We start from the raw sequence: 21178 nt of genomic DNA, 5'->3' as shown, positions 1-21178 counted from the left end.
TATTTTTTTGGCATAGCTTTTTTTGGGTTTTTTTTCTGTGAAGTTCTTGTATTCTTACAGTGCCCTTCCAGGACTAAGTGAACAATTTAAGTGTCAGAAGGACTTTCTGTGGAAGTGAAAGCAATTTTTGCTTGAGATTTCGTCAGGGATTTGAGTTACTTACTAATTTGATGGAACATAAATAATTGTGCCCTTCACAGTGTTACCAGCTTAGTAACAATGATGGAGAAACACATGCATAAAAATCAACACAGGCTTAGTCGCTACTCAGAGTTCACTTCGTTTCTTCATCTCCAGGCATAATTTTCTAGAATCTTAATGCCACATTAAGCTTAATTTTACATGAGCAACCATATAAAGTTTCTTAGCTGGAAGGAAAACCAGTGATACACCAAACAGCCTAACAATGTTTGGATCAACGATAAAGCTTTTCGTTTGCCCCACATCTTCCTGCTGAACGGTACGTTCCCATCACATCGACGGTCCCCAGCTCCTGCATCCGCCCTCGCAGAGCATTGTAAGGCACATGAACACCGAGGCGGCTCTTTTCAGAGCTGTCAGATGCCTGATGCTGATTTTAAAATTGCTTTCGGTTTTGTGCTCTGCCAAGGATTTCTCACACCTCCCGCCAGCGAGGTGCTTGCTGTTCTCATCCCGCTTTCCCTGCCGTGAAGCACACGGCGAGTGTGTGTCTGCCCAGGGACTGACAGCTGGGAGCGTGCAGCCCTTGCTCTGCACAGGGGCTGGAGTACAGGCAGGCGTGATATGAAGTTTCTGACGCTGACTTGCTGGTGTCTTTCCGCTCTGACTGCTGGGGGTCTTTTTTAGCTCCTCTTCAAATGCTCTTCTCATCACGGAAGCTGATGGGAAAGGTCTCCAGCAATGCTGGTGGGATGATGCACATCCTTAGTGGAAGTTGGATCATTAGGTAAAGTAATAAAGTCACTAGTGCCTGGCTGCACTTGCGCCACATGTGGCCCAGTCATGGTGCTGCAAATCAGACTTTTCTGCCTCTGTTTTGCTGCTGATGAGCTCAGCTGGATGCCCTGCCCTGAGCCCCTACTCTGCTCCTTGTCCTTCCTCGTGGTGCTGAGGAGCACGGTGCAGGACAGAGCTGCTCCTGTGTAAGGGCTGAGGAGAGCCCTGGGGCCTCAGAGAGCATGGTTATGTCCTGGTGGGAATAGGAGGATATAAAAGACCAGGTTGTGTCTTATTTGCATTAAAATGGCTCCTAAAGCTTTTGTCTGCCACAGGCTTCAGCAAGATCTCAGAGGAGCACCAAGCAGGATGGAGATACTGCACAGAAACTTTGCTTTTCCCCACCTATGCTGTCTTTGACTTGCCCTTTTTAATACCATGTTGTATGTAAGCCTCTCAGAGATGCCTTTTCTTGTTCTTACCAGCTCCCTGAAAGGCATTAAAATGAGTCTCCTTCCCTGTTGTCAGTTCTGAGGGCAGCTCCCCATGCTGGAGGCTGCGCAGCGTTTGCTCTCTCCATCCTGGGCACGGGTGTTCTGCACCGTCCTTTTTTACCATGCAGGCAAATGGTTGTTGGGGGAGCAGCAGCCCACACTCCCCCAGGCCCCTGGGAAATCTTTCATGGTGATGGAAACCGTGTTTTGTCACTCTGTCCTGTTCCCCATGTCTGCCACCAAGAATCTGCATGGATCAGCAGAAAATTATTAGCAGAGCACAAATAAATTACCACAGCAGAAAAGCCTCTATTAATGTCACAAAAATGGGGCTCTTATTCCCTTCCTTGTCAAAAGTGAGCACTGAAAATCAAAGTGCAGCCAGATCAAAAGCTTAGGTACAAAGTGAATCAATGGCATCTGTTGCTTGTTTGCAAACATGGGATAGGGTGAGGGGAAGAGAGAGACCTTTGTTTATTTAAAAGGGAGTTTGGTAAAAAGCTCTTGCTTTTTTCTTCTGCCTTTGTATTATTAAAATGCCATAAATTAAGCTCAGCACGGAGCGGAGTGTGATCTTGGGTCTCCATCGAGATGGGCAGAGGGTGTTCAGGCAAGTCATTGGTGACCATCAAAGGTTCAGGGGCTGCTGGGGGGACTGTACCAAAATACAGTGGGAACAGAATTGCTTTAATAACAGAAAAGGATAGATAATAAATGTGTTGCACATCTCTCCAGTTGTCCTAGGCAAAAAGGCAGGGAATAACCTGTTCAAATAAATCAGCACTAAAAAGGAAGCAATCCAGACAGTGTTAGTCACCCTGTGGATCTATCACACCAGAAGGCATAATAACAAGAAAACACCATTAACGGCATGACAGGTTTTTTCTTTTGTTTTTAACTTTAACCATAACACCACCTGACAAGCTGTTTGCTTTCTCCACCAGATATCCAGAGGTTGTAGAGAAGAAAGGCAGGGGAGCGGGGTGAGGGTGAGATGTGATACCGTGGGACCGCGTCTTTTAAAGTAAAACTTTGAAGAAAGCAGCAGCCCGATTTGGAACAAGAAGGCCATCAAAGGGAGAGCAGCACGATGTGTTAAACTGAGAATGAAATGTGGAGGAGCGTTTCTTTTTCCTTGGGGATGATCTGGATATATTCTTTTGTTTTCTGATCTGTTCTTGTGTTCACAGTCAGAGTGGCCGTGTGAAAGGGCCAGGACACGATGGCTGTGCAGCAAAGAGGAGGAGGAGGGAAGTGGGAAATGAAGATGAGAGCAAAAGTCATAAGTTCACACCTTTATATAGGGCAGCTCTGTGCATAGCTGCAGGGGTCTGTATCATTTAAAAGAATAAATGATGGAAATGTTGGAAATCTCTGGTCCTTCACCTGCCTGCTCTGCAGAAAGCAGTGCTGGTCATGTCTCAGTAAAGACCAGCGAGCTGACATAGAATTAATACATTGCACAGAAAAACTAATTCAAACTAACAAAAAGAAAATTGCAGTGGTTAGAAGTTAAGAATTAAGGTTGATGGTGAATATGAACAAAGCACCTCCAGGGGGAAGGAGCTTGTTGCTTTGCTGGTGGGTTTTGAGGGTGTTTGCTGTGAAGAAAGGGGTGGTGAGGTCTAAGAACGTGCGGTTTTGCTTGGGCTCTGCTGGAGCAGATGTGAACACCCCGCACTCTTCTGGCTGCTTTTGCCTCACTTCATCCTACCTCTGCCAGGGTCCGGTTGACTGCAAGGATCCTGTCCCCCTTTTCTAAACTCCTAGTCACAGTTTCTTTTTCCTCCTACCACTGGTGAGCGTTCTATATTTTCTTAGTTTCTACGTCCCTCCAGCCTTGTATCCTCATGTACCTCTGCCTCCAGTTGGGTTTTGCGAAACCTGGAGAAGTCTCATCCCAGTCCAGAATGGCAACAGCTGCTCTGCCAAGCTCTGTATCCACAGTGCTTTAGCATTAAATTCAGAATTATTTCGTACTTCTTTAAAGAGTTAAGACTTCTCCTTCACAGCTAAGCCTTTTCCTTCCAAGCTGTTTTAAGAGAGAGAGCAAGAAAAATTAAACCTGAGACCAACAACTGGCATGGAAATGTTCAACTTCAATTTTTTCGCGTAGGAGACTTGCCTTTATTTCTTTTCTCCTGTTTTTTTTTTGTACCACTCACTGGTTGTCTCAGATTAAATTAGTCTGCAGGACTGTGTTATTATCTTATTCCCTTCCTCCCTGACATACTGTGATTTCTGTGCCCTTACGGTTCCTTACATTGTTCAGCAGAGTCTCTGGTATTTAGAAAACTAAATACAAGTGAGAAAAATAATTGCATAATAAATGACAAGAATTACCCTGAGTACAGAGGACTGTCAGAAGCTGCCTGTCATGCTGGATTTACATAGCAAGTACTCATCTGCTGATCTTTTCAGTTAAAGTAACACACAATATTTGTAATCTCATCTTTAAAATCACCACCGTGAGTCTGGTCCCTGGCTCTGATGTGCAGTCGGCTTTATCGGGGTAGTTCTGGCTCAGTGGGTGTGCAGCGTGGTGTCCTTTTGATTATTTTTGTGTGTTTGCTTTTTAAATGTTTGAATGCAGAAGCTTTAGAGTGACTTGGCTCATTGTGAAAATGAAATTGGCAGTAACATTGTTTAACAAATTTGGGAGACTTTCAAAGCTCTTCATATTGGTTTTGCAGATTTCGGTTATTCAAAGTATAGCTGGGTAACGTTTCCACCTATCAGGCGTTGCACATACGTTAATTTTGGAAATAAGCTCATTTTAAGATATTGTTTTTAATGCAGCCAAGTTCCTGTTTTCTTACAGAAAAGCATGATGAAAGTCCCAAAGCATTCCATGAGATATAAATGGACTTGGCATATAGTTATTTTCTTGTGATCTCCAATCCAAGTTCCTGTTAGATTTAAAAAGGGTTTTGATCATAGATAGTTATGTGCTGTTTACCTGCCTATCTCAAGAAGCCTCTTACTCTACAGTGGTCTGGTTAAAATTCAGGTCTATCTTTATCCAGCACTTTGCAGAATGTATTTTTAGCAAGTCAGTCTTTGAACTCAAAATGTTCAACTGATGGCTGTTGCAATATAATATTTGTTGGCATCACCTTGTGAAAACTGCAGTAGCTGATGGAGATCTGCTACTGTTATCTGTTTTAAGATCTGGTTTTGCTTAGAAAGCTACTGTGCACAGTTCAGGATTAGTTCACATCTAGTGGTGGTGCGTTAACAAATAAAGAGTGTAAATAGGTCAGCTTCTTAAAGCATGCCTGCAATTGCTCTGCCTTTGGGTTGGGTTGTACAAAAAATTGCCCTTGGTCCTGTGCAAAATAGCGGGGAGATTTATCAGCCCAAACAAAGAATATACTGGGTGCTACTTTTCACGTTGCTGTTATGGGAGGTAGACATGAATGTTGTTTCAGGTCAAATATATTACCAGCTGGCTCTGTTAATTCTTTTTTTGTGAATTGAAGAGTTAAGATACAGTATTGCCCTTCTATGCTGTGGAATACTCAGTACATTAAATGTCACATTCATTGCCTTAATTGACAACAATGAATCAGTGGTACTTGCTGCTTTTTTTGTCACTGGAAATATTGGAGTAAACTGATGTTTTTGCTGGTGTGTGATATTGCTTTTGTCTGCCAGTTACTGTTGTGGTACCTGTCAGCAAATACTGTCTTGTAGATCATGCAGTTTCCAGCCTTGTCCACTTTGTACCTCCTATAAACTCCTCACCCTGCGCAGTCTGTTCCCAACTCCTGCCTTTCCCAAGCACTGAAGATGGGAAAGAGGAGCTGGTCAGAAAAGAGAGTAAAGAAAGCTTTGATATGATTTCTAACCTTGTTCTTTCCCATTTAGTAGGAACGATGTCTATACACGTATGTATGTATATGTATATAAAATATTTCTACCGTATTCAGTCAACACAGTTGCTTAGCTTGCAAATGATTCTCCTTACGTTTTTATCAACAATAACAACCGATTTAAGGTTGAAAGTTTTAAAGTGACGTGACTTCAAAATCCCATTTGCAGAAGGGTCTCAGGCTCTTAGGAACATAACTTCATGGCATTTACTGTTTCCATGTGCTCTCGAAGGATATGGGAAATAGACTCCTGAATTTGTGAGTCCCTTTTTCTTTAAGCTTCATATGAATATCTGTGACTCTGGTTTCTAAAACTCCACACCATACATCTCAATGGAAGTCATACAGAGGAATGATATGTTTTCAAAAGTGTTAGGTTACTAAAGCATAATCAATTGATTATCATCTGGTTTATTTGTAATTTTAATCCAATTATATGTATTTTTTTATTTTAATCTTTGGAATTCATTAATGAAAATTTACAGCTTTGCTTGTAGCCATGAAAAATTAGTTCAAGTACACCTTGCCCTACTTAAACTGTGTATTAGCAACGCTACTTTTTCCTCAAGAAATATTTCCTTTCACAGCTGACTATGACTTTCAAACTGCTTAGCAAAAAACGCTTCCTAATTGATAACCGAAATTTAATCATAGTCGGATATTTCCAGTTTGCATTCAAATAAGGTATTTCTCTGTCTAAATAAGCTTCCCTTGGTTGATTATTCATATTGTAGTTCAAAATGTTTAAAAGTGAAAGACAGAGTTGGATGAAATGTAGACTACTTAATACAGTGTGTATTTAATATAAAAGTCATGCATTATTCATTTTTGCAATTTGAATAACTTTGAATTTAGCATCCCTGTTCTTCATCTTTTCCTTTGATGAACAATTAATTATTAAAATATAATATTGTCAGCATATGGCACAAAATCCTTGAAAGTGTAAAATGAGCTTCATTCTCTTGCCATCCTTTGATAAAGAGATACTCCATATTCTCGGTTTCACACAGAATGTTTGTCCAGCATCTTAAGTGATTCCATCATTCTAAATAAAAGATTATAAAAGTTAAAAATAGTTAAATTGTTAATTTTAACTGAAACATTTTTTCATAAATACAAGAGGAAAGCCCTTTTCAAAATGTCCCTCTATCTCCCATCTATTTAATATACAGTCATTGGCTGTTAACACAAGGAGAATGTTTGCATGTTCAAATACTATTTCACATTCATAGCGGTCCACCATGTGCTCAGCTTCCATATAGAGACAGACAGTTTCTTAAACAGAAAACCCGTGTCATTTCGCGGTGAAGATGTATGTGTGCTGAATTTGGAAAGCAAATCCTGTGACTGAGTTTGCAGTTTTTCTAACCAATTTTTCCTGTATAAAAATAAGCCAATCAAATTAAATATGACCTTTTGCTATGATTATGACTTCTTGATTAGAATATCTTTGAACTTTGGCCAATCATATATATTTTACTATTTATTATCTAAGCACACTTTTTTTTCCCAGAGGTATGATATGAAGAGGAAAAGATGTAATTTACTGTTTGTTTCATTTTGAGGTACGCAAAAGTGGCTGATACCTGCTTGGATTAGAAGGAAAAAAAATGTTAATTAAGAGATTGCAGTAATATTTTGCAATGTGCACTTTGACTTTAGTAGAATTATTTACGGTTTGGAACACTAAAGGCTATGAAAACATAGCACACCTGTTGATACGTTGCAGAAAGGTATCTGAAGTGCATCATGTATTTGCACCTTGCAGCAACAGTGGAGGAAAAAGAAAATCCCCCCGATGATCAGACTGCTGTTCAGAGGTGTAGGCAACTCTTGATTTGATCAAGACTCCTAGAAAACCGTGGGGTGATGTGGAAGTGAATTCCGCAGACTCCATCCTTTATCTTTTCCTTCTGACTTTGGAAGACGTGTCAGTCACCAGCCTACCTGCTCCTTCACTTTGCTGCGGGGAGCGTAGGTTTGCTTGGCAGCTCTGAGGAGACAGAGAGAGAAGAGTTCCTGCTACCCAAATGTGGACTCTTGTTCGAGGCACAAAGTATATAGAAAGTGAGGAACAGAGATGTATGGGAGAGCCTCGCGTGTCAGCGTGCCCTGAGGCACTGAACACCTTTGCACAGACTGAGTGGCAGCTTCGGCCTGTGAGTCAACATAAATTGCAGAGGATAAATGCTCAGGGATGGCAGGGAAATTGTCTTGCCTGCAGCTGTTCCCTCCTTTCATTTATTTATTTTTCTTCGCAGTGTTAAATAGTACCAGCTTGTCACCGTTACTTGAAGTTAATGCTTTCAGTGCTTAGGTTTGCATTTCAGGCTGTCGAAGGAGATTCTCAGGAAAGACTGTGTCCCCAGACTGGTGGACCCTGGGAAGGAGTTTCTTGGCTTAGGGAGAAGAGGCAGCGGTTTTACCTCTGAAACATGGTTCTGGTGCTGTGCTGGATGCACCCAGCAGCACCCAGGCAGCACCTGCACGGCCGGGTGTGGGTGGTCCTGAACAAGCACTGCCTGGATGCTGCTTCAAGCACCATGTTGAGCTGGAGCTCAGCTTCAGAGGTGTCCCGCTGCCCTCCAGCCCTGCTGCTCAGCTCACCCCCAGCACCTCCTGAAGAAGTTTGGCTGGGCAGTGTGGCTCTGCCTCCTCCATCTCAGCAACCCATGAGGGCTTGATAGAGCTCCCGCATCTCTTCCCCTTGTTGTGAGGATGCACAACTACCCCAGGCTCTTTGGTCAGGCAGCAGTACGCGGGACCATCAAGGACCAGCTCTGTTCTCGCTGGGTCTTGGTGAACCCTCACTACCATGAAGCTGAAGATCCATTTTCTGAATGCTGAAACCATGGAATATGGTGTTATATCTATGCTAACGCAAACCGGTGGGATACCAAGGGCATTTTGCACCTGCACGCCTTCTAAATAGGAGTGTGCATGTTCGCTATAGAGTTGACTAGCATTTTGACTGCTCTTTTAAAAATCAACGCATCAGCTCTTATAGAGCCTTCCTAGTAGGGTATTTTCATCTTTCATTATATATATATATGATAAAATATGTTGTTGCCATTACACCTTGTTAGGCTGCCTATCAATGTGATGTCTGTTTTAAAGACACGTTAAAAAAAAAAAAAAAGGTGTAATTCTGCTTGTCAATCTTCCCCACAGAGAAGGAGACCTTTCTGGATCCCTTTGTGCTGAGGGACCTTCTGCCGACATCGCTGGGGAGTTACTACCGCTACGCAGGTTCTCTGACTACTCCTCCGTGTAGCGAGATCGTGGAGTGGATCGTTTTTCGGAAGCCTGTTCCCATTTCTTACCATCAGGTGAGTTTATTTTGTTAGTGAAGTCCATCTCTTGATTTGCCCTCTTGAAGAAAGTGTTTTCAAAACCTGCCATTTTAATTTTGAGAACAAAAATGTTTCTGTTGACAAAAAAGGAAGTGGCAGTGATTTTTTTTTTGTCTTAAGTAATATTGTTTCTGAACGTGAGCCATCAGTCTTATGAAGACAGTACAACATGAAACCCAGTTTCCTTTCAATGATTTATTTGGTATTGTTTTTGTTAAGATTAAATTAAGCTATGGTGTAAATATTTACATGGAGTTCCTTTTTATTCTTTTTAATTGAAACTTTCTTTTCAAAGTAAAGTGAGTGATTTCAGTTCTGCTCAGATTTAGTAATTTGAACTAATTACATTAGAAAAGACGTCTTTCCATTAATTCTCCATGCTTAACTGTTTTTATAACACAGTAAAGCTGCCATTATGTGCTTAGAGAGCTGGTGCACAAATCTTTAAAATTAGCACATAGCAGCTTTTAATGCAAATAGACAGAATGTCTGGGATTTGTCTGCAGGAGAATGGTCCCGATAAAGTAATGGCTAGATGGAGTCAGATGTTTACCAGTTAAGTGTATTTTGACATTTTAAGATTGTTGTCCTTAGAAAGCCATCCTGCTGAAGTTAGTCCTTCCTTTTATTCATCTGGCTTAAGCCACTGAAAACAAACTTTTTGAATGCACTAATTCTGTAAAGCATGAGTGGATAGTTTGCTGGGTGGTCGTGACTGGCAGATGCTGGTTCTCTATGTTTTCAGAAGGCGATCACCATGCCTCTGCTCCAGGCTTTTTTTTCATGTTTTCTAGACTTCATTGCTCCTCCCATAGACTCTTTCATATTTTTTTGAAGTGCCATGTTCAAAACCGGTCACAGCGCTTCAGCTGGGGCCCTCCCAAGGCTGAGGGACACGGTGTGATTCCTGTCTCCGACCACCCGTGCTGGTGTTGTTTTGCCTTCGTCACAAAAGCATGAAGTTATTGCCCACGTTCAGCTCCTGGTCAGCAGGAACCCCTTTGCTGGAGGCTTTCCCCAGGGCTCTCTCTAGCAGCGCTGGGCACATCGTGCCTTCACGCAGCCCTTGGTTCTGGCCAAAGAATGGGACTCTTTGCACATGGTCCCGGTTGAATCGGACCCTTTTTTTTTTTCAGGCTATTTGTCTGATTGTTGAGATCATTTTGAATTCTGTCCTTGCCTGCAGGATACTTGCAATCCCTTGTAGCTTTTCACTACATCAATAAGTTTACTGTTTATATGGTGGCTGCAAGGCCTGGCCCACGCTCAGTTTTATGCCCTGTATACACATCAGGTGGGTCATGACTTCTTTTTTCTTTTTCAGCAAATGCAAATTAACTGATAAATACCAATTATAGCCATCACTATAATGGTATAAGGGTACTTTATCCTAGCATAGCTTCTTTCCTGTGCTGTACAATAGTAACTGTGCCAAGTCAAGCCTTTAAAATTTGGCGTTGTGCTGCTTTATGCATGCATGTGTGGTTGAAGGGCTGGGAATTCTGTATGCAGACAGGCTTTCATTGATGCTACAACACATGTGGAATAAAAAATAGTATTCTTCCCCTTGGCAGTTCTAGACGGTTGTATTTTAAGAGCCCGCCACCCTGCCATTGCTATGATTATTATTTGTTCCTCTAACAGAAACAGTGCAACATAATCCATTGCCATAGTTTAACCTTCTTTATCAGAAACCCCGTGAAGCAGCCTGTAATCCCAGAGGAGGAAAGTGATATTGTTTAAGCTTTGTTGGTGTTCCAATTAAATCCTTGCTTTTCTGCAAAATACCTTGCTGTAAAAAGGACAGTACTGAAGTGGTCCATTTGTGGAGGCTTCTCTCTTTTATTCTCAGTGCTCCATCATCATCATCTTTCCCGATAATTAGACAACAAAATAGGACAAGCCGTGTCACCCTGCCAGATGCATTGTAAAGCTAAGTGCATTCAATGACCCAAAGCACTGCATTATCTCCCGTAATGCATACCTCAGAGTATCTCATTGTGCTTATAACGGTTTCAGTATTTTTAATTGCCATTTGTATATCCAACCCTTAGAAAACTGCACATCAGGCTTTAATGGTTTGTAATTACATGACTTGGAATTTTAGATCAAGTTTCCCTCTATCTACAATAGTCTTATAAGAGCTTTTCATTTCTTCTTCTGAAGGGGAGCGCTTGTACTCCTTGAAGAGCATGAATGCAGCTCCTTGACTGCAGCTCTTATTTTTTTTTCTGGCAGCTATAGATAAATTAATTTCTCATTTGTGGTAGATAATATTTTTATAGTAAAAATGAAGTTGAAGTGACTTATATATACTTCAACACATAAAAAGGGGAAGGTTAAAAATCATATTTGAATTGGCAGTTGTTAAAATGAAATTATACCTCCCCAAGGTAGCATGGCAGAAGAAAATATTTTAAAAGTTCTCTCTGAAAGTTTAAAAATTCAATTAATGCCATGGAAATATAAGCCGAGAGACTTGACTTCAGAGGAGCGGTTGCTATCCAAGTTCCTGAGCTTTCATAAAGTAACCTTAAGCCCTGTTAGCTGGCTTCATCAAAACTTATTCCAGTGCATGAAGTGCAAAAGACATGTGAAGAAGTACAAGAATTCTGGTCTGTGCTTTCATAGGAGGGCATAGCAGGATCATCTGTTGGTTTCTTTTCTTAAGACAAAAGTGTAAGATAATAGTCCCTTTACTCCTTTTTTAACGCTCCCATCAATGCTTCTGAAGGGCTCCTGCTAATCATTAGGAAACGGTTTTCAAGAGTTTTCAGGATGTTTCTCTGAAGAATCAGAGAGACAGTTGCAGCTGAGAACCAGGGAGCAGAGTGTGCATCTACGGTGTAAAAAAATTACAGTCCAGATCTCATCATCAGTACTTGCAAAACTGGAAGTGGTACCTGGGGTTGGTGCCTGTGGTGTGAACGGGTCGCTGGCTGTCACCTCTCCCTGCTGGTCACATGCTGTCCCTCTGCCTCAGTTTCCCTCCTAGTACACTAAAAATTATAATGATTACAGGGAAGCTACGGCTAAAGGTGTAGAAACCTGAGTTGTGCTTTTGTCTTGGAGGTGATTGCCTCTAGTAGGACTCAGTTCCCTTGGTTTTGTGTTTTGGTGCAGAGCTGCCAAACTTACGGTTAGAACTTTGTGGTCCATCCTTTCTCCCTCACACTCTCCATGTGCTGCTCCCAGTGCTAACATTCCTAGACTTATCTCCACTATCCTCCGCAATGCACAACCGACTGCAGGGGGACTTACTTTTGAAATGAAATCTGTAAAATTGACTCTCTCCTGCCCTGGTGGTCAGAGAAGTTTCACAGATTTAAACCTAATAACTGGGATTGTCAAGCCCAGCAGACTGAGCCAGTTGGATGGCAGCAGTAGATGGGGGGGTCAGTTTACTGGTTTGAAGGGAAATTAAATAACGGTAGCGAGTGCCTCTTGCTTCAGTGGAGGATGCTTATCTGCTCTGTTACACCTTACTTTGATTATTTTTATTGGTGCTATGAAACAAGGCTACAGTGACAGTTTTTCCTCTTAGCAAGTTTTGGGACTCTCACAAACTTCTTCATGGCTTTTAGAGCAGACGCACTTAATGAAAAGGGTGTAGCTTTCAAAGTGACCCGTCATTGAGCTGTGACTAATTCAAGTCCTTTTTTAAAGTCTTGAACCAGATTCTGTACTCCCCAAATCCATACTGTCAGTATCTGTAGCTGATGTTGATGTAAACAATATCAAGACTGAATCCTTCTCTGCTCTGCCTTATTCAGTCTTTCCAGCAGCAACATAACTAATTCTAGTTCTTGACCTGAATGGTAACAACCTGTTAGTAAATGCTGTACTGACCTTGATAGCTGTGAGAAAAACATTAGCTGAAAATATTTTCCCCTTAGTTTGCTAGAAATTTCTTTCTAAGAAATACTAAGATATGAAGTAACACAAAAGTTTTCCAATTACCGTTCCTTCTTACAGGTTAATACATTTTATTAAAAATAGCTCAGATTTGAATCCAACAGAGGAAACTTATTCCCAGAGGAGTATGTGCTAACTGTGCCTAAATACATTTATTCTGTATTATTTTTTTCTCACCCTGTAGTTGGGTATGATAGGGAACAGCGGGTGATAGGGAGGTCAGGGCACTTGGAGCTGGTTGTCCTGGCGTTGCTGCACTCTGCTGCTGACCTGCTCATGGACAAGTGAGCTCATGGGTTTGGGTGTCCATCCCATAAAGGTGTGACAGCTGTGGTGACCTTCTTGCAGAAGCACTGGAATAGCTGTCTGTGAAGCTTAGCCTGGCAGCTAAACTTCATAAGGTGTTTGGAGATAAGGTAGCATTGCCCTGTCCTGGAGAAGAGTCTTGGGGAGGAATGACTTGGAAGCACTTTTTGAGACAATACTGTGAAACAAAACGGTGCCAGTGGTGAGGGTTTGACGTGGCTGTGTCGCACATGGAATCCTTCCAGACAAGAGGTCTAAGGGCAAATATTTCCTTGCCCATGACAGACATCCATGGGTTGCTAGAAGGCCTTCTCTCTTGTTGGGCAGGATAAGCGCTGTGCCAAGATAAGACAGTTGGCAGTGATTTCAGTGGGCAGCCTGACTTCCTCTGTGGTTTATCAGTCTTGGCATCAACATTTTACTTCCTGCCATTTTACTTTCTTATCAGCCACCCGGATTTCACCACATTGTTTTTCTAATTAACATCCTTTTTCTCCCCTGCCATGATGGCTGCGGTCAGCTGGAGGCATTCTACTCCATATTCACCACCGAACAGCAAGACCACGTCAAGTCCGTGGAGTACCTGAGGAATAACTTCCGACCGCAGCAAAAGCTGAACAACAGGAAGGTGTCTAAGTCTGCGGTGAAGGATGCGTGGAGCCAAGATATGACAGACATCTTGGAAAATCCACTTGGCACAGAAGCTTCCAAAGGTAGATTACACTTAAGAATTTTACATTGGACTAACAGGATAATTTTTGCTGTCTACTTTGTTATCAAATGGTGTCAAGGATAGCTGTGAGCTACCAAAGAAATAATGCAGGTTGTGCAGGCGTTTCTTGTTGGTATGTGTCAATAAATTAACTTATCGTGTGGGTGCCTGCAATTACCTGTTAAACTTGCTGTCACAAGGTGCCATGGCAATAAAGTCACAGAGTATGTGAGTCAAACTGGCGATGTCCCTGTTTCTGCTGACTGGCTGTAGGGCCTATTGATGCCTGACAAAAGGGAAACATGAAGGGAAAAGGTCAGAGGTAAAATTTCGGCCCCATTAGCACTGACTCGTTGGGTGTTTTAATGGGAATAGAGTATCCAGATGTGGTTATGGGTTTCATTTTTACAGTAACAAGACTTTTGAAGAACCATCAACCTTTTAATTCAACGTTTGTATCAATCTGTTGGTAATGGTGACGGGGAAAAAAACCTCTTCCTTATAGGCAAGTGATTTTCTAATGTCTTGCTGAAGTGTTTCATGTGCCTTTTTGTAGAGCAGCTGGCGCTTGCCTGTGTCAGACACTGGATAATGACTTGGATGGAGGGGGCAAGAGGGAGGTTGCAGTCGTGTTGGCACAGACAGCGCTGGCTAGAGGAGCACATGAAAAATTCTGAGAGAAATGCGTACTGGATAAAATAAGACTAGAAATAAATACCATTTACTACCTTTATTTGCCTTTATTTTATTGAATGGTGTTATTTATAGGTAGGAGGAATGACATGTGCTTCCCAGTCTTCAGCCTTGAGAAGTGCTTGGTGCTTAAGCAGTTCTGGGCAGAGGTAAAGAAGAGTTTGCCAGAAGGAAACAGCTAAGCAGATTTACAAGCTTCTCTTTCATACCTGGCATTTTCACCTGGCCAGGCACAGAGAGCGTAGTTTTTAGAGGATGTGAATCATGAAAACAGCTGCGTTCAGCAGCCTCACCCTCCCAAGAGAGTGCTGGAAGAGTGTATTTCTCAGGGCTCATTATTCTGTGAGTGTGCTTATTTTTATATATATAATATACACGTACACAAACCTCATGTACATTAAAGGCAGCCTTGGGACGGAGAATTTACATCAGAAGTGAGGAGGAGATCTTGGGAATGAAGAAACCCTGCTACACTCTGATGCTCTGGCCTGCAGTTTTCAATCAGTGTTTTAACAGCAACATGTGTCAATATTTATTTCTTCAGTTATATCCCATGTACATATTACTTACCCAGAACAGTGATGAAACTTAATAGGTTACATTATGTTAAAAGTGACAAAACTGACTAGTAGTTTTTATTTTGACTGCAGCCAAGGTACCTCTGGTAAATGTGGTATAATATTCAAAAAGATTTTACTGCTTTGGCCACGTGCCTGCATATTCCTTGCCTCGCTGGGTGGTTTTTTAAGATTATGAAAATGCTTAAGGTGATTTTCACCCCCATAGTAAATAGCTGAACCCCACAATTTTGACAGAGCATTACAAATGCTAAGGTCTCTAGTTAACAGGCTGATCTTAAAGCTGGAAGTGTTCATGCTGAAGGAGCACTTGAATAACTGGAAAGATTCACGTTGACTTGGATTCAACCAAGGGCACATGGCTTAGTTAACATGTGAGTCGGTCTCCAGGAGCAAGGGAGCTGCACAAACATTAGTCCATGTTTAGATAGCTTGGTACTTGGTGCTTGACACTTCACAAGCTTGGGGACTGGTTTTCTGAGCAAACTCTCTCTGGGTCCTCTCCCAACATATCCAGGTGTTGTAGCACTCTGTACTTGTACCTGTCTTGAGCTTACAACATACTCAACTGAGACCCAAAGGCGGGGAATGTGCATTCCCCCATTTCCCATGACTTGACAACATTCAGTGTGCCATCTAATGGCAGGGGTGATGCTAGAGTCAGTGATTTATTGTTTTTCCTTTGAGCTTTTGCTATAGGAGGCTAAAGGCTGGGCAGCCGGTCTGTTTTTTACTGTCTCTGTCAACTTGTCACTTTTTGGGTTGTGTGCACACCAGAGGACACTGAAAATAGGTGCATTTTTTTTCATGAACTTAAATAGATTGCTGCAGCATTGCTAACACAAAATAGATTGCAGCGTATCCTCCAAAGGTTACTGGGATGAGTTAGAGCTGTTCCAGAGATCTAACAGCGTGGATGTTTCTGGCCCCTTCTTTGACAAAGGTGAACAGTGATGATGTGCCTGGTCCACAGTGATGATGTGCCTGGTCCACTGCACATTCTGAACTACTGACATATAAATAAGATGAGTTGAAGTCATAATACTTGAGTGAAAGCAAAACCTATTGTTTATTCAGCTAGTAAATACAGTACCTTTTTATATAGTGTCATTCATGCAAAAGCACTGAGAAGCCGAGTGCACAGAGCGCTCCTCAACCAGACAGTCTAGTGTACAAATGTAAGCGTGTAGAGTTAGCACAACAAATTTATTTTATGTAGATTCTTCTGCACACCTCATGGTTCTATCTTGATGCTTTCCACATTGCATTAAGCAATGTGACCAATGGCTGTCACATGTTGGCTCCTCTCTACCCTCCCTGTGCTTAGATTTGTGTGTTGTAGAAAAAGGCAAGGTCATGAAAATGTGTCTGTTACTTGCTGCAAGGTGATATGGTTTGTGATGGTCTTCGGCTCTGGAGGGGAAGTTTGGATTTGTTTGTCGGTGTGAATTTTTGCAATTTGTTTCCTCTGTCACACTCTATTAAGTCTGTGGGCAGTATTGCTAATCTAGAAAACAGTGTAGCGTTCGTTATGTAAGTCTTCCTTATTTCGGAGGAAAATGTGCCCAGAACAATTTGCATAATTTTCAGAGTAATTTTCAGAATTCCCCAGTGAATAGGGAATTTCAGATCAGCACAGAGCGATGCAGCTCTGCAGTTGTCCGTTGTCAAACGTGTTATCCTAAACAGTTTTGCACCAAACAGGAGTCTCTTTTCTCCCAGCTATCAAAGCTATCTCAGGTCACAGAACTGTGACCAATAGCATAACCTGCAGATACACCAGAGGAAAACTATTTCTCACTTTATGCCAGTCTCTTGAGTATTTTCTTAGCAAAGCCCTGTAAGTTCTGGCATTTGGTAAATAAAATGTCTTCTGGGAAAGGCTATTTTAGGCCAACCAAAACTGTCAGTGCATTTAGATCCAGTTTGTTATCCACTATGAATGTTACCAGCCTTTTGTTTTGAGGTTGCTCTCCTCTCCCTACTTATTTTGGTTTTGAGAAGACAGTGAAGGGAGAGAAGGTGTTTTCAATCATCGGAATACAAAGTGGTGAAAAAAATTTAGCTAATTTGAAATAGTGTAGAGGGCTAATTTTTTGCTTGGGAGTGAAAACTCCGATTTTCCTTTTGTGTTAGTACCTAGCAAGAAGAGATTTCTTTGGTTCCATTATCTCATTCCTTCCTTCTCTTGGCAAAAGCTGATTTAAAACAACACTCTTGAGGACTGCTTGTATGCCTGGAATAAAAGCATATACATAAGACCTCTGCTGAATCAGAGTCCATGAGCTAAGCTTAATTCTTAAGTTGACCCTGGAGCTATTTCAGGAAACCATACAAATTATCTTTAAACATCTTATTTCTGAAATATGCCATTCGGGATAAATACTGTTCAGCTATGTAATAGTAGCAACTGTTGGATTGATAATAAACCATCATACAACAATATTTTTTAAGAAGATGAAACTTCCACAGTGGATCTTGCTGTTAAATCTTGTAGATCATCAGGCCTGTAAAATTGACAAGAGGGCTCACCGGTGTAGTGTTGATTTATATAAAGTTTTGAAAAGTTAGATGCTCTCTGTGCAGACATATTAAATCAGAAATGTATTTGTAAAGTATTCATCGAATATGGTAAGTATGAGTGACATTGGCAGTGCTTGATTTTTTGCACATGACCATCTCTGTTACAATTACCTCCTTTCTCCTCTGGCCTGTCCTCTGTGGCTCAGGACTGTGTTGCTCTTTCACATCACACATTGTGCTCCTTCCTCTTCCTGGGCTGCTTTCAAGCAGCTACACTTAGAGGGATTGCTAATTATTTGTCAGTTTAATAGTGTACATTGCTCTTCAGGGACAAATGGACAGAGTTCTTACATGAAAGTCCATCCAGTTCAAGGACCTAAGTCTGCATGTTCCTTACTACTTTCACATATTGGCCCATCGAGCAGAGATGTATTTACAAAACACTACCTGCTCCAGTAAAGGTGCAGGCATGGGAGCTCAGGAGGAAAAGGTGTTTCATTTCCTTGTTTCAGGTTGTATCCCATGTGCAACAATATTTGCTCATTTTATTTTGCTGCTGAATAGGACCATCAGATGTTGTTTCTTTCTATTAATGTTTGGAAAAAAATAACCAACTTTAACCTTTCTGTCTCATTAAATGTGCTGCAAGCCTCACAACACTTAAACAAGCGTCCCATGTGAGGGGCTCTTGACATCAGAGTTTTCTTTCACAGATGCCTGATTACTTCCCCAAAGGTGTCTGATTACTCTTTGCTGGAGTCTCAAATGACGCTGTTTCCCATCAGTGGGAATTCGCCTTAGAGTACCATCTTTAATTATGATCCTAGACTAAGCTAAATAATAAGCAGTCATAAATTCACTCTAGTAAAACTTACTTAGCTTTAGACTCTAAATTAACATTTGGGACATTTCTCTAGTAGTGTACAGGCGATCATTTTCCTTACTATTCTTTGTTCATCGGTAGTGATATGCAGTTTGGAAGACGTTGTAACTTAATGTCACTAAAATGTGTAGAAGAGATTTGGATTTTCTCTCCTTTCATGCTTTGCACTAGAGGCATGGCTCCAGCTATTGACCTGCAATCACAGGCAGAGCACTGCTCAAGCAAAGCAGTTTCACTGTTCACTATTTCACAGGTCCTGCTGTCAGAAATGCAACTAAGGCCTCCTATGAAGGTATTGCCTTTTCTGCATGGCGCGGCATCCTCGTGTCCGAGTGCATCCCCGCTGCAGCAGCATCCGAGCTCCAAGTTCTGGAGGTTCGGTGCAGCAACATCATCATTTTGAGGCAGAGAGTTCAGAGCATTTGCAGCAATGTTTCTGAATGAGAACAAGATATTTGTCTCATTTATAGCCTCCATTATTACTCCCAGTAATTTGTTTTTGCTTTCTAAATGCCCATGTTTTACGAGAACTCTCTCAAAACAACTTTGCAGTCTCTTCATGCCTTCGGGTTCTCTCTGGGAGGCCAAAAAGCATTCTGGGCAGAACAGTTCTACTCTTGCAGATTGTCGTTTATGTATTTTAGTCAAACCTAAATAACCACAAAATACTTTGTAGCAATAAGAGTAATCTATCCAAAACAACAACATGGTAGATGTAAATTTAAAATGATACATTGTTGAAATCTTAACTTGGAATTGCTAAAGCAAAATGATAACTATTTATTTTCTCTAAGAATCTTACTTGGGGAAAACAAAAATAACCAAGAGCCTTTTGTTAGTTAATTTATTATATGTTTACCGTTACAGCTGATCATTATCCTTTGAAAGAATCGGTTTACAGGTTGATTTCTTCATAGATTAACAACTCCTTCCCTGTTCCGTTGGATGTCTGAACTTTTCCTACTTTCCTTTTTAATTTCATTTTGTTGCGAAGATTATCCCTTTCCAATTCCATTCCCGTTTCATGGACTGTGCACTTTAGTCAGGTCAGCACCCTACTACGGTATGCTGGTGCCAGTGAATCTCTGCATCATTATTAGGATTTGTGCTGGTGCAGCAGCCTGGCTCGGTGCAAAGGTTGCACTTGAGGGTGGTAACACTGAGCTGGTAATTGCTTGCCCTGCATCTTCTTTGCACTGCAGACCTGCCCAGCTGCCACTATGGCTCAGTGCTCCAAGTAAATGTGCTCACCTATTGCTGCAGGAGTCTCTTTTGACGTGCACCTTGAGTACCTGCTGTAATCACATTTTAGGCAGAAATCGGTGTGCTCCATCTGAATCGCATCCCTTCCGTCACATCCATGTCTTGCTCTTCAATGCTGGGTCCTCATGTGCATGGTTCTCTTGGAGCACATCATGCAAAAACAGGAAAGGACAGGCTGCTGCCTCCCAAAAGAGTTGCAGGTGGAAAGCAAAGAGTTTCAGGAAAAAGCCTGACCCATTTTGAGGGTGAATCAGGTACAAAATGGTACATATACCTGAAATAGGTCTTGTGCTTCCCCTTGCAGTGGCTCTGTTCTGCAGACTTCTGTTTTCACCTGTAGGAACTTCTGTGTCATTGTAATGTGAGCAGCATGTGTGTCATGCCTGAATGTAGTGGACATCATGACACTAGATTTCGTAACAAACAGTAAGTAAATGCTTGCACTTGTTTAGATATTATGAAGGGGCCAAACCAAAAGAGCAAGAGGAATTCAGTGTAAAATTTAAGTATGGTTTGGGTTCACAGCTTCCACGGAAGCTGGAAGAGCTAAGTACTTGTGAGGGAGCTTGATGATTTATTCCATTTACACCTGCAGGGAATTCCTTTCTGCACTATCCACCTACTGGTCCAGCTGTTTAGCCCACAGAAATACTCACTTTAATCTCAGTCTTGACAGCACTTTGGACCATGAATGCCTGTAGCTCGTCCCTTGTATTGGAAAAAGCCTCCAAAAGCCATGAAAGGGAAGCTGCTTTCCGGGTCTGATTTTGGGCATCCATCAGGCACATATTGGGATGCTTTACCTGTCCTGTTGACTTGTTCCTCCTGTGCTCCCTAGTCCCAGCAACCCTCGCCAGGACATGGGGAAGGGTGTCTTGGTTAGCATGGCAAATACGTGTCCTTCCGGCAGGAATCCTCCTGTGTCCCCCTGTTGACACAGCACGTCATGCTGACTGTGATCACATGTGTTGCATCAGACGCGCTATATAAATAAGGACACGGGTGTACATTTTAAACACAAATCACCCTCTGTGTGTGCAGTATAAACACAGAAGCTGTGGGGCAGACCCTTGGCAGACATCAGCCCAGCATAGCATCCGATGGTGCAGGCCTGATCTGCACACACTAGGGATTCAGGCTGCAGCTATAGAAATGGTATTTATGAAATATATGAAATATTTAGGCTCAAACAGAGAGTAGTAAAACACACAGTCCATGCCTTTCAGTAAAACAGGGTCTGTTGTTTTGATGCCATGGAAACTCAAATGCTACAAAGAAAGCCATACAGGAATTAATCCAGATGCTGGTTGTGCCTTCACCTCGGGAAATGGGCAGGTGGTAGAGGGGCAAAACCCAGTTTGCCCAGAGCCCCTCCATCAGAAGTGCTCACGAGGTTATTTCACAGGGCTCATAAAACAAGCGTGCGGACTGTCGATGTCCCTCACACCTTAAGAAACAACCCTGTCTGTTCTTAGCATAGTGAAAGGTAAGAGCAGGAAAGATAAATAGTCTGTCTCTTAGCTATATTCTGCCTGTGGATTGAAGTAGATCAACACAAATATTTGTGTGTAGAGCGTGCTCTGGAGCCTGCAAATGCCTGCTGGCAAAGTGCAGGCAAAGGTAAAGGAAAAATGTGTGCTTCTCTTTTAAAGCAATTATCCTTGT

The 21178-nt window shown here is 41.9% G+C and overlaps 1 protein-coding gene across 1 annotated transcript in view; it reads left to right on the top strand.

Moving 5' to 3' along the window:
* Nucleotides 1-21178, top strand: part of PTPRG (protein tyrosine phosphatase receptor type G) — a gene marked incomplete at its 3' end in the record, with an annotated part of 399742 nt that overhangs the window by 292759 nt on the left and 85805 nt on the right. The window contains exons 7-8 of the mRNA XM_080350803.1: nt 8459-8616; nt 13382-13574. Coding sequence (XP_080206929.1) covers nt 8459-8616; nt 13382-13574 — 351 coding nt within the window. The remainder of the gene's footprint in view (nt 1-8458; nt 8617-13381; nt 13575-21178) is intronic.

Source organism: Nesoenas mayeri (assembly GCF_963082525.1).
Source record: "Nesoenas mayeri genome assembly, chromosome: 10".
Lineage (NCBI taxonomy): Eukaryota > Metazoa > Chordata > Aves > Columbiformes > Columbidae > Nesoenas > Nesoenas mayeri.
This window is presented reverse-complemented; position numbering and strand designations above follow the sequence as displayed.